At 48.3% G+C, this 13,497-nt stretch overlaps 1 protein-coding gene across 1 annotated transcript in view; it reads right to left on the bottom strand.

Annotated features, from left to right (window-relative positions):
* SCAMP2 (secretory carrier membrane protein 2) overlaps positions 1–13,497 on the bottom strand; it is a 56,447-nt gene that overhangs the window by 12,688 nt on the left and 30,262 nt on the right. Inside the window, exons 2-5 of the mRNA XM_075345602.1 lie at positions 6,973–7,053; positions 3,656–3,742; positions 1,243–1,354; positions 233–361 (exon numbers count right to left, since the gene is read on the bottom strand). Coding sequence (XP_075201717.1) covers positions 233–361; positions 1,243–1,354; positions 3,656–3,742; positions 6,973–7,053 — 409 coding nt within the window. The remainder of the gene's footprint in view (positions 1–232; positions 362–1,242; positions 1,355–3,655; positions 3,743–6,972; positions 7,054–13,497) is intronic.

Below are 13,497 nucleotides of genomic sequence, written 5' to 3'. Positions count from 1 at the left end.
ATTCCATATTCAGTTTGGAAGATTAGAACACCTTTGATAAATACAAGTATAAATCTCTCCTATGGCATCTACAGAATCCTGAATTTAGATTTAGGCAGTATCGGCAAATGGGTTAAGCAACGCTTGGCTGTGAATACGATTGCTTGATGCTGGCCCAGATTTCCTTCTCTTTCTGAGCCATCTACCTAGATCAGATACAAAACATGTATAAAGTTGACATTTAGGTACTTACACATCCAGAGATAGTACAGCATTTTACATGTGCGCTGATAATCAGCTGGAATGTCTGCTGAGAAGTCCTGGTAGAAGCATGGTTTGATGGGACACTTCGAAGGAAGCGGGGGCCAATTGTTCTGTCTTACTGTAGGAGAGAAAGTACATCAGGTGGGTTTATTAAATTGCTTAACCCCTTTGCTTATAAGAATATCAATAAAAATCCTCCTCTGAGAGCCGCAGCCGGTCTGTTCCGATCACTGCTGCCAACCATTTTGACGCTGTTAATTACTGGCACCAGCAGTTAAATGAAGCAGTTGCCAATGCATGTGCACCAGCTGCCATTGGCCTCCTGTGATGCAGCTTTGGGGTACAGAGGTCCCCAAAACGAGATTTAAATGAAGACAAGGAGGCAAGGCAGACAGAATTATTACATTGGACTCGACCCACAAAGTCCATCACCGATGCTGAAGCCTGTGCAAAAATGACAATTTCTTAAGGCTTGTACAAGGATTATTCTGCAATCAACCTTTGGATTTCACAAATAAAAGTATCATTTTAATCAGCATCCCAGTGCCATCATGACACTGCCTCTACTTTATAGGACAAAAACCTGGTGGTTGGTTTCCTTTTAAAACACAACAGCTTTTAAAACTCTCCATTAAAGCCTAGAGAAAAAAAAAAAGTCACCCAAAAAAAACCCCAAAATAAACCCCACACTGTTTAATAGCAGCTACAAGTTTTAAGTGGGCATGCGTTTTTCATGAATTCACATCCAATTTGCTTGAACTGTTAAGTGTATCCAATTTTCCGTATCATTTATGCAACTTGGCAACATAGCCTTATGATGATGTTCTGCATAAAAAGCCACACAGGGAATCTGCAGAAAATAATCCACATGTGAACTTACTCTAACAATATAGCACATTCTATCAAATATCTGAAGTATAATAAAGAAAGAGGTGACCATTGTGTTACCGGGATCACGCACAACACTGTACAGGAGCACACAAACCTCAGCATACTTACAGTTAATATTTACATTCGTCATTTCTTTTTCTTTCCTTTCAATCTCGGCTGCTTTCCGGTCCAGCTCCTCTTGTTGCTGGAGAAGGCTGGCTTGTGCTGCCGCTGCTACTGCCTGTAGTGAGAAGAGGACAGGAGATGTGGACAGCAGCTTTACTTTATCACCGGAGTCTGATATGCAGATAATAGGCAGCCATTTACCTACTGCGAGCTGTATGCTCCCAATAGGATCTAATAGTGAAAAGACTATGTTTATGTTGGGGATTTCAAGTGGCCACCTGGGGTGTGCACGTGGCCCATATAAGCTGGATGTACAGCCCCCCCAAGCCGCAAAAGGAGGCAACATAACATGGTGCAACGCCCTGGAATAATGCTCCTACATGCCGAGGGATCTGCCCTGCTATAAATAACAAAATTGTTAATCAATTTTCTCCTCTTATAGGGAAACTACAGAACCGTTAAGGGTACTTTCACACATCCGGATTTTTGCTCTGCGGCACAATACGGCGTTCTGCAGAAAAACCGCAACCGGCTTTTGTAACGCCGATTGCGGTTTTTTTTTGCATTGACTTACATTAGTGCCGCATTGTGCCGCAGGGGCTTGCGTTCGGTCCGGTTTTTGCCGCATGCGGCAGATGTAGCCGATGCGGCGGCCGGATCGAACGTTCCCTGCAACGTTTTTTGCTCCGGCAAAAAACACCGCATCGCGCCGCATCCGGCCGCTGCGGCGCATTTTTCAATGCATCCCTATGGAGGCCGGATGCGGCGCGATGCGGAAAAAAACCGCATCCGGTCGCCGCATGCGGTATTTTCCACTGCGCATGCTCAGTAGCATGCCGCAACCGGAAAAAACCGGACCGGCCGCATGTAAAAACTTATGCAAAGGATGCGGTGTTTTCACCGCATCCGTTGCATAGTTTTCACAGCCGGATTGAGCCGCAGGGCTCAAACCGGATGTGTGAAAGTAGCCTAACAGTTGTCATTTGTCGGTACATCTAAATCCATGTATGGGCTCTTTGTATTTCCCTATGTGATTGCCAATTCCTAATTTGTTTAGTTATGTACACATAATAGCAGTCTCCTCCTCCCTCTGATAAACTGATGGGCAGATCGAGTCTGGTCCATGGTCAGGTCAGTAGTCGCTCTTTGTGAGCTCTACGAATCTCTTACCTTCCCGGAACCCCGATGTGGCTTTTGATTGGCCAGACTGGCATGACATTATTATTGCAGTATGATACACAGATGACAAGGAGCCGGCCCGGCTAGTTATAAAGCCACATCGGAGGTCTCAGAAAGTAAAGGCCCAGTCACACTAAACAACGTACCAGCGATCCCAACAACGATACAACCTGATAGGGATCGCTGGTAAGTTGCTAGGAGGTCGCTGGTGAGATATCACACTAAGCGACGCTCCAGCGATCCCACCAGCAACCTGACCTGGCAGGGATCGCTGGAGCGTCGCTACACGTGGAAGCATGCTGCGCTTGGTAACTAAGGTAAATATCGGGTAACCAACCCGATATTTACCTTGGTTACCAGCGCACACCGCTTAGCGCTGGCTCCCTGCACACCTAGCCACAGTACACATCGGGTTAATTACCCGATGTGTACTCTGCTACGTGTTCAGGCAGCAGGAGCCGGCTTCTGCGGACGCTGGTAACCACAGTAAACATCGGGTAACGAAGAAGCCCTTCCCTTGGTTACCCGATATTTACCTTCGTTACCAGCGTCCGCTGCTCTCACTACCAGTGCTGGCTCCCTGTTCCCTGCACACCTAGCCACAGTACACATCGGGTTAATTACCAGATGTGTACTGCAGCTACGGTGTGCAGAGAGCAGGGAGCCAGCACTGATAGCTAAGAGCGGCGGATGCTGGTAACGAAGGTAAATATCGGGTAACCAAGGTAAGGGCTTCTTGGTTACCCGCTGTTTACCGTGGTTACCAGCGTCCGCAAAAGCCGGCTCCTGCTGCCTGCACATTCAGTTGTTGCTCTGTCGCTGTCACACACAGTGATGTGTGCTTCACAGCGGGAAAGCACACTAAGCAACATCGCTAGCAAGTTGTGCCTCAGCAGCGATGTTGCTAGCGATGTTGCTTACTGTGGCGGTACCTTAAGGTATTCACAGATCTCCCTTTGAGTGGCCAGAGATTACCAACTTTACCCATGTACTGAACTCCCGGGAATCGATCCGACCATCACTAGTGGGGAGTCTGAAGACGACAGCATATGACATAGCTGTAGAACAAGCGCTTCTTCGGCAACCAGCTATCTCTCTTCTGACTTTCCAAGATGAAGGAAGCTGTGAGACCACCATACATATCTAATGTCTATGGGAGACATTACTGCTGGTAGACCGTAAAAACCGGAGCTGCGCTTAAAAACCCAGATGTACGCTACGTATAATACAAATATACCTGCGGAGACGGTTCTATGGACGGCTGTAGAACAGCAGGCTGAGAAGGCATCACGGGCTGAACCGGCACAGTTTTCTGATTTGTTGTCTGTAGGCAAGCATATATATGTATACATTTAAAAACTACATTAATAGACAGAAATACCAATCAGTTGGTTGTACGAAGAAACAATGGACTCCGCAGAGTTGCGTTTATCACCCAATTGTTTTTTTTTTATACATTCCAAATGGCTGTATTCAGAAATGTATATCATACGGGACCAGCTAGGTAATCTCAACACGCCTTACATTCAATAAAATTTGATACAGTGCCTTGCAAAAGTATTCAACCCCCTTGAATTTTTCAACCTTTGCCCACATTTCAGGCTTTAAACATAAAAGATAAAAATGTTATTGTTCTGGTGAACAATCAACAAGGTAGACACAATTGTGAAGTTGAACAAAATGTATTGCTTATTTTAAATTTTTGTAAAAAATAAAAAAAATGAAAATTGGGGCGTGCAATATTATTCATCCCCTTTAAGTTAATACTTTGTAGCGCCACCTTTTGCTGCGATTACAGCTGCAAGTCGCTTGGGGTATGTCTCATCAGTTTTGCACATCGAAAGACTGAAATTTTTGCCCATTCTTCCTTTGCATATAGCTTGAGCTGAGTGAGGTTGAATGTAGAGCGTTTGTGAACAGCAGTCTTCAAGGGAACCTGTCATCAGAAATTTGTCTTTCAACCTAAATGTTTCCCCCTCTGCAGCTCCTGGGCTGCATTCTAGCAAGGTTTCTATACTTTTTGTGCCCCCTTTTAAACCAAAATAAATACTTTATAAAACTGTACCTTTCGGTTTGAAAATCTTGTAAATTATCCATGGGGGCGGGCCGTGTGGCGTCCGTTGCTGTATCTTACGCCGTCCCCCATGCTCCAAATCATCCCTCAGGACGCCGCCCACTGCGCCCGAGGTTCCGTGCACGCCGGGACACCTAGTGACGTGGTCGCAGGCATGAGAGTATGGGCGGCGCTGTGATTGCATCGCAAGTGCCCGCCCATACTCTCGTGGGTGCGCTCTCCCCTCTGTACGTCGCTCAGATCCTCTCTGCTTCTCCTGTAGTGGCCTGCTCCGCTCCTCCCATCTATTTCCTGCTGCAGGGTACGATGGGAAAAAGGTGACGTCGGGCCGGCGCAGAACGCTGGAGGCAGTGGGGAAAGGGCGGGCACGAGAGTATGGGCGGGCACTTGCGATGCAATCACAGCGCCGCCCATACTCTCATGCCTGCGACCACGTCACTAGGTGTCCCGGCGTGCACAAGACCTCGGGCGCAGTGGGCGGCGTCCTGAGGGATGATTTGGAGCATGGGGGACGGCGTAAGATACAGCAACGGACACCAGACGGCCCCGCCCCCATGGAGAATTTACAAGATTTTCAAACCGAAAGGTACAGTTTTATAAAGTATTTATTTTGGTTTTAAAGGGGGCACAAAAAGTATAGAAACCTTACTAGAATGCAGCCCACGAGCTGCAGAGGGGAAACATTTAGGTTGAAAGCCAAATTTCTGATGACCGGTTCCCTTTCAGCTCTTTCCACAGATTCTCGATTGGATTCAGGTCTGGACTTTGACTTGGCCATTCTAACACCTGGAAATGTTTATTTGTTAACCATTCCATTGTAGATTTTGCTTTATGTTTTGGATCATTGTCTTGTTGAAAGACAAATCTCCGTCCCAGTCTCAAGTCTTTTGCAGACTCCAACAGGTTTTCTTCAAGAACGGTCCTGTATTTGGCTCCATCCATCTTCCCATCAATTTTAACCATCTTCCCTGTCACTGCTGAAGAAAAGCAGGCCCAAACCATGATGCTGCCACCATGTTTGACAGTGGGGATGTTGTGTTCAGGGTGATGAGCTGTGTTGCTTTTACGCCAAATATATCGTTTGGCATTGTGCCCAAAAAAGTTTTGATTTTGGTTTCATCTCACCAGAGCACCTTCTTCCACATGTTTGGTGTGTCTCCCAGGTGGCTGGTGGCAAACTTTACATGACACGTTTTATGGATAGCTTTGAAAAATGGCTCTCTCTTTGCCACTCTTCCATAAAGGTCAGATTTTTGCAGTGTACGACTGATTGTTGTCCTATGGACAGACTCTCCCACTTCAGCTGTAGATCTCTGCAGTTCATCCAGAGTGATCATGGGCCTCTTGGCTGCATCTCTGATCAGTTCTTGTTTGACATTACATTTTTGAGGGACGGCCGGGTCTTGGTAGATTTGCAGTGGTAGGATACTCGTTCCATTTAAATATGATCGCTTGCACAGTGCTTCTTGGGATGTTTAAAGTTTTGGAAATCTTTTTGCAACCAGAACCAGCTATAGGCTATGTGCGCATGTTGCATATTTGCATGCAGTTATGCTGCGATTTGCACTGCAGCGTAACTGCATTCGTCCTGCGTCCCCAGCATAATCTATGAAGATTATGCAGGAGAAGTGCGCACGTGGCGTATTAGAGCGCAGTGCTTCGGCTGCTGCCCGAAGCACGCGTTGTAAGAAGTGACATGTCACTTATTCCATGCGCTCTGCATGCATCCCCCGCTCTGTCTATGTGAGGGGCTGCACTTAGAGCGCATGGAATCGGCTTTTGTTTTTTTCATTAGGGACTCTTTCTGCAGCGATTTGAAGCGCACGTGTGCTGTTCAAATTGCTGCAGAAATTTCTGCAGGGACAGAACGCTACGTGCACACATAGCCTTAAACTTCTCCACAACAGTATCACGGACCTGCCTGTTGTGTTCCTTGGTCTTCATGATGCTCTCTGTGCTTTAAACAGAACACTGAGACTATCACAGAGCAGGTGCATTTATACGGAGACTTCATTACACACAGATGGATATTTATCATCAGTCATTTAGGACAACATTGGATCATTCAGAGATCCTCAATGAACTTCTGGAGTAAGTTTGCTGCACTGAAAGTAAAGGGGCTGAATAATATTGCATGCACCACTGTTCAGTTTTTTTTATAAAATTTTAAAATAAGCAATAAATATCATTCAGCTTCACAATTGTGTCCCACTTGTTGTTGATTCTTCACCATAAAATTAAATTTTTTTATCTTTATGTTTAAAGCCTGAAATGTGGGAAAAGAATGAAAAATTCAAGGGGGCCGAATACTTTCGCAAGGCACTGTATATATATACACGACAAATGAGCCCTGTATACAAAGAATGGCTAATTCACTGCTAACATGAAAATAATAATGTGAATGCAGAGAACCAGCTAATAATAATACAATCCTCTGCCTTGTGGCATGTGAATGAGGAGCTTAAAACAACATTACCCACCAAACGGGAATTTTCAGAAAAAGGGTTGAATTCTTCCAGGTTCCCATGGCCGCCGCTGGTGATTTGTGTGACTGCAGGATCCTAGAAGAAAAACAAATGGTATATAAAATAATAATAATGATAATTATTATTCTACTGCGCTACTGGTCAAGAAGTTATCCAATGGAGATGAAGGTGTTGAATAAAGAGCAGTTTTGTTATTTTACTTGTTTCGGAGATGAAGAAGCAACCTGATCAGGAAAAAAAAAACCCGCAATGATGAAACTGTTTGGTCAACTCTAAAATGCATAGAATAATAAAACTGCTCTTTGTTAAACACCTAATCTCCATTGGATGTCTTATTGATAAGTAGCGCAGCAGAATTCTCTGTATAGCCTTTCCATTATTGCATTTACTACTGGTTTTATTCCAGTACATGGAACAGCAGCCACTGGTATATTTACCTGCATAGGAGCAGTATCATAATATTTTTAACATTTTAATGTCTAAGTGATTCTCTATTGTACGTTTGTTGTCAGTTTTTAAACTATGCAACAACTTTGCATCGATTGGTATTGCATGCTGGAAGGGAGTGGTGAAAGTGAACAATCCCAGAGAAGGCTGTAAAGAAAAAGCACCATTGGACTGCAAGCAGAGATTTCACATAGTGCGCTCCAGAACAAACAAGTGTGAATGGCTCTACAATGGATGATGGGGTGCAAAACAGAAGAAAGCAGCAGAATCAGGGTGACTTGGAATTTTTTTTACCAGGTATTTAACAAAAAAAAAAAAATTTAAGTGATAAGTCTCTAAATCTGTATACAAATTATGATGTCAAACATTTACAGTCATATGAAAACGTTTGGGCACCCCATTAATGTGAACCTTTTTTCTTTATAACAATTTGGGTTTTTGCAACAGCTATTTCAGTTTCATATATCAAATAAATGATGGACTGAGTAATATTTCTGGATTGAAATGAGGTTTATTGTACTAACAGAAAATGTGCAATCCACATTTAAACAAAATTTGACCGGTGGAAAAGTATGGGCACCCTTATCAATTTCTTGATTTGAACACTCCTAACTACTTTTTACTGACTTCCTAAAGCACTAAATTGGTTTTGTAACCTCATTGAGCTTTGAACTTCATAGGCAGGTGTATCCAATCATGAGAAAAGGTATTTAAGGTGGCCACTTGCAAGTTGTTCTCCTATGTGAATCTCCTATGAAGAGTGGCATCATGGGCTCCTCAAAACAACTCTCAAATGATCTGAAAACAAAGATTATTCAACATAGTTGTTCAGGGGAAGGATACAAAAAGTTGTCTCAGAGATTTAAACTGTCAGTTTCCACTGTGAGGAACATAGTAAGGAAATGGAAGAACACAGGTACAGTTCTTGTTAAGCCCAGAAGTGGCAGGCCAAGAAAAATATCAGAAAGGCAGAGAAGAAGAATGGTGAGAACAGTCAAGGACAATCCACAGACCACCTCCAAAGACCTGCAGCATCATCTTGCTGCAGATGGTGTCAATGTGCATCGGTCAACAATACAGCGCACGTTGCACAAGGAGAAGCTGTATGGGAGAGTGATGTGAAAGAAGCAGTTTCTGCAAGCACGCCACAAACAGAGTCGCCTGAGGTATGCAAAAGCACATTTGGACAAGCCAGTTACATTTTGGAAGAAGGTCATGTGGACTGATGAAAAAGAGAATTTTGTTTACTTACCGTAAATTCTTTTTCTTGTAGTTCCGACATGGGAGACCCAGACCATGGGTGTATAGCTAGCGCCTCCGGAGGACACACAAAGCACTACACTCAAATGTGTAGCTCCTCCCTCCGGGCTATATACAGCCCCTGGATGACAATCTACCCAGTTCAGTGCAAAAGCTGAAGGAGGACATCCACCCATAAGTAGAGATAGAGTAAAACTCGGCAAAACCAGAACTCTGTCTACTAACAACAGCCGTGAAACACACGGAACAAAAACTGCCAACAGGCAACAGGGAGGGTGCTGGGTCTCCCATGTCGGAACTACAAGAAAAAGAATTTACGGTAAGTAAACAAAATTCTCTTTTTCTTTATCGTTCCTTCCATGGGAGACCCAGACCATGGGACGTTCCAAAGCAGTCCATGGGTGGGAAATAAACTAAACTGAGAAGTAGGCAAAACCTAACTTCACAAATGGGCGACAGCCGCCTGAAGGATGCGTCTGCCCAAGCTCGCATCTGCCGAAGCATGAGCATGCACTTGGTAGTGCTTAGAAAAAGTGTGCAGACTGGACCAAGTGGCAGCCTGACACACCTGCTGAGCCGTAGCCTGGTGTCTGAAAGCCCAGGAGGCACCGACAGCTCTGGTCGAGTGCGCCTTAATCCCCGGCGGGGGAGGCACCTGAGAACACTGGTAGGCATCGGCGATAGCCGACCTAACCCAACGAGCCAGGGTCGGTTTAGACGCCGAGAGGCCCTTGCGCTGACCCGTGGTTAGCACAAAAAGTGAGGTGCACCGCCGAAAAACGGCGGTGCGAGACACATAGATTCGGAGCGCCCGCACCAAATCCAAGGTGTGCAACGCCTTCTCAAAGCGATGCACAGGGGCCGGACAAAGAGAGGGCAATGAAATGTCCTGGTTAAGGTGGAAGGAAGACACCACCTTAGGGAGAAAGTCCGGAGTCTGACGCAGAACCACCTTGTCTTGGTGAAACACCAAAAAGGGGGATTCCGAAGAAAGCGCAGCCAAATCAGAAACTCTCCTGAGAGAAGTTATGGCTACTAGAAAGACAACTTTCTGTGAAAGTCTAGACAAAGGAACTTCCCTGAGAGGCTCAAAAGGGGGTTTCTGTAAGGCCGTGAGGACCAGATTAAGGTCCCAGGGATCCAAGGGCCGTCGGTAAGGAGGGATGATGTGAGATGCGCCCTGCATGAAGGTGCGCACCTGAGCCAGTCGGGCGATACGCCGCTGGAACAATACCGACAAAGCCGACACCTGTCCCTTAAGGGAATTGAGGGACAGACCCAACTGCAGACCTGACTGTAGAAAAGACAGGATGGTCGGCAAGGCGAACGGCCAAGGAGCATGGCCGGAAGAGCGACACCAGGACAGGAAAATTCTCCAAGTCCTGTGGTAAATCTTAGCCGAGGAAGACTTCCGAGCCTGAGTCATGGTGGAGATGACCTCAGAGGGAATGCCTGAAGCCGTCAGGATCCAGGACTCAAGAGCCACGCCGTCAATCTGAGAGCCGCAGAATTCTGGCGGAAGAACGGACCTTGAGAGAGAAGGTCTGGGCGGTCCGGGAGATGCCACGGCACCTCTACGGACAGGCGGAGCAGATCTGGGTACCAGGCTCGCCTGGGCCAGTCCGGAGCAATGAGTATGACTCGACGGCCCTCCATTCGGATCTTGCGCAGAACCCTGGGCAAGAGAGCTAGAGGGGGAAACACATAGGCCAGACTGAACTGAGACCAATCCTGAACCAGTGCGTCTGCTGCGAAGGCTTGAGGATCGTGGGAGCGAGCCACGTAAACCGGAACCTTGTTGTTGTGCCGGGAAGCCATTAGATCTACTTCCGGAGTGCCCCACTTGCGGCAGATCGATCTGAACACTGACGGATGCAGGGCCCACTCGCCGCCGTCCACGGTTTGACGGCTGAGATAATCGGCCTCCCAGTTTTCCACGCCTGGGATGTGAACTGCGGATATGGTGGACTTGGAGTCCTCCGTCCACTGGAGGATTCGTTGAACCTCCAACATCGCCAGACGGCTGTGAGTTCCGCCCTGGTGATTGATGTAGGCAACCGCTGTCGCGTTGTCCGACTGAACCCGAATGTGCTTGCCCGCCAATAGGTGGTGAAAGTCCAGGAGAGCTAGAAACACAGCTCTGATTTCCAGCACATTGATCGGGAGGGCTGATTCGGACGGAGTCCAAGTGCCCTGTGCTCGGTGATGGAGAAATACCGCTCCCCAGCCGGAGAGACTGGCATCCGTGGTGAGGATCACCCAGGACGGAGTCAGGAAGGAACGTCCCTGTGACAGGGAGAGGGGCTGAAGCCACCACTGAAGGGAGTTCCTGGCCTGTGATGACAGAGCCACCAGCCTGTCCAAGGAAGAGATCCGCTTGTCCCAACAGCGGAGAATGTCCAGCTGCAAGGGACGCAGATGGAACTGGGCAAAGGGAACCGCTTCCATGGACGCCACCATCTGACCCAGCACCTGCATGAGGTGTCTGATGGAATGACGGCGGTGCCTCAGCAGAGAGCGCACCGCCAGACGAAGGGACTGCTGTTTGACTAAGGGCAACTTGACAAGTGCCGGCAGAGTCTCGAATTGCATCCCTAGGTACAAAAGTACCCGGGTCGGGGTCAGAGTCGACTTGGGGAGGTTGACAAGCCACCCGAACTGAGTTAGCGTGGTGACAGTGAGAGAGACACTCCGCTGGCAGTCTACACTGGATGAGGCCTTGACTAGAAGGTCGTCCAGGTAAGGAATCACTGCCAATCCCTGGAGGTGCAGGACCGCAACCACTGCTGCCATGACCTTGGTGAACACTCGAGGGGCCGTGGCTAAGCCAAAGGGAAGAGCCACGAACTGGAAGTGTTCCTCTCCGATTGCAAAGCGTAGCCAGCGCTGGTGTGAGACCGCAATAGGCCCATGCAGGTAGGCATCTCTGATGTCGATGGATGCCAGAAAATCTCCCTGGGTCATTGAGGCAATGACCGATCTCAGAGATTCCATGCGAAAGTGCCGCACCTGAACATGCTTGTTGAGAAGCTTGAGATCCAGGATGGGTCGGGAGGAACCGTCCTTTTTGGGGACTAGAAAGAGGTTTGAGTAGAAACCGCTGAACCGTTCCCGGGCGGGGACCGGAACAATTACACCGTTGGCCTGCAGGGATGCCACGGCCTGAGAGAAGGCGGCGGCTTTGGAGCAGGGGGGGGTGGACAGAAAAAATCTGTTTGGCGGGCTGGAAGAAAAAGGTATCCTGTAGCCGTGGGTGATGATATCCCGCACCCACTGATCGGAGACGTGTTGCAACCACACGTCGCCAAAGTGGGAGAGCCTGCCACCGACCAAGGACTTTGCTGGCGCGGCCAGATAGTCACGAGGAGGCTGCCTTGGTGGCAGCGGCTCCTCCGGTCTTTTGAGGACGCGGCTTTGCGCGCCAGTTGGATTTACGATCCTTGGCGGTAGTGGACGAGGCCGAGGGCTTAGAGGATGACCAGTTAGAGGAACGAAAGGAACGAAACCTCGATTGGTTCCTGACCTGGGCAGGTTTCTTGGCTTTAGTTTGTGGAAAGGAAGTACTCTTCCCGCCAGTAGCCTCCTTAATTATGTCATCAAGCTGTTCCCCAAACAGCCGGGACCCAGTAAAAGGGAGACTCGCAAGGTACTTCTTAGAGGAAGCGTCCGCTTTCCACTCCCGAAGCCACAAGATCCTGCGGATCGCGAGGGAGTTAGCGGAGGCCACTGCCGTGCGGTGAGAAGCCTCCAGGATGGCAGACATGGCGTAGGATGCAAAAGCCGAAGCTTGAGAAGTTAAGGCATCCATCTCAGGAATAGAGTCCCTGGAGAGGGAATGAATCTCCGCCAGCGAGGCAGAGATAGCCTTAAGAGCCCATACTGCCGCAAAAGACGGGGAGAAGGAGGCTCCTGCCGCCTCAAATACAGACTTGGCCAGAAGGTCAACCTGGCGGTCAGTGGGGTCCTTAAGAGAAGTGCCGTCAGCCACAGCAACGACTGTGCGGGCTGAGATTCTGGACACCGGAGGGTCCACCTTTGGGGACTGGGCCCATTCCTTAACCACCTCTGGTGGAAAAGGAAAACGGTCATCTGAACTACGCTTCAGAAAGCGTTTGTCAGGACAGGCCCTGGGCTTGTTAACAGTGGTCTGAAAGCTGGAGTGGTTAAAAAACATACTCCTAGGTTTCTTAGGAGAGGTAAACTGGTGTACCTCTACCAGAGAGGGTTGTTCCTCTGACTCTTGTGGGTTGAGGTTCAGTACGGAGTTAATGGACGTTGCATCACCCTCAGACAAGTCAATGGGGTACATAGAGGCAGCGTCTGAGCCCACAGCAAGTGAATCCTCCTCGCCCTGCACCTCGGCTTGTGAATCAGAGCCGTGGGACGAGGAAGGAGAAGGGTCCGTGCGTCTCAGTTTAGGGGGACGGGGTCCTAGGACCTGCTCTGAGGGCTCTGCAGAGCTCGGAGCCGCAGAGACACCCTGAGAGGGAGGCTGATGCATAGACAGCAGCGTCCGGGACAGCTGCCCCATGGAGTCGGCAAACGACTTGGAAAGAGCTTGTGAAAAAGATGCTACCCAAGCCGGGGGTTCAGCCACCGGGGCCGGAGCAGCCGGAGGGACCCCTGCGGAGGCTCCAGGCTGAGACACAACCATATTAGCACAGGTATCACAATGTGGGTATGTGCTTGGCTCTGGCAGAATTAGCTTACAAGCAGTGCATATAGCATACATGTTTGCAGTCTTGCTCCTAGTGACAGACATGCTGCTGTGGAGGAAGTTCTGCAGCCAGATACACTCCTGTAGAAAGCCTG

The sequence above is a fragment of the Anomaloglossus baeobatrachus genome, chromosome 4, assembly GCF_048569485.1.
Source record: "Anomaloglossus baeobatrachus isolate aAnoBae1 chromosome 4, aAnoBae1.hap1, whole genome shotgun sequence".
NCBI lineage: Eukaryota > Metazoa > Chordata > Amphibia > Anura > Aromobatidae > Anomaloglossus > Anomaloglossus baeobatrachus.
Note: the sequence above shows the minus strand (reverse complement) of the source record. Positions and strands in the feature narration are given on the sequence as shown.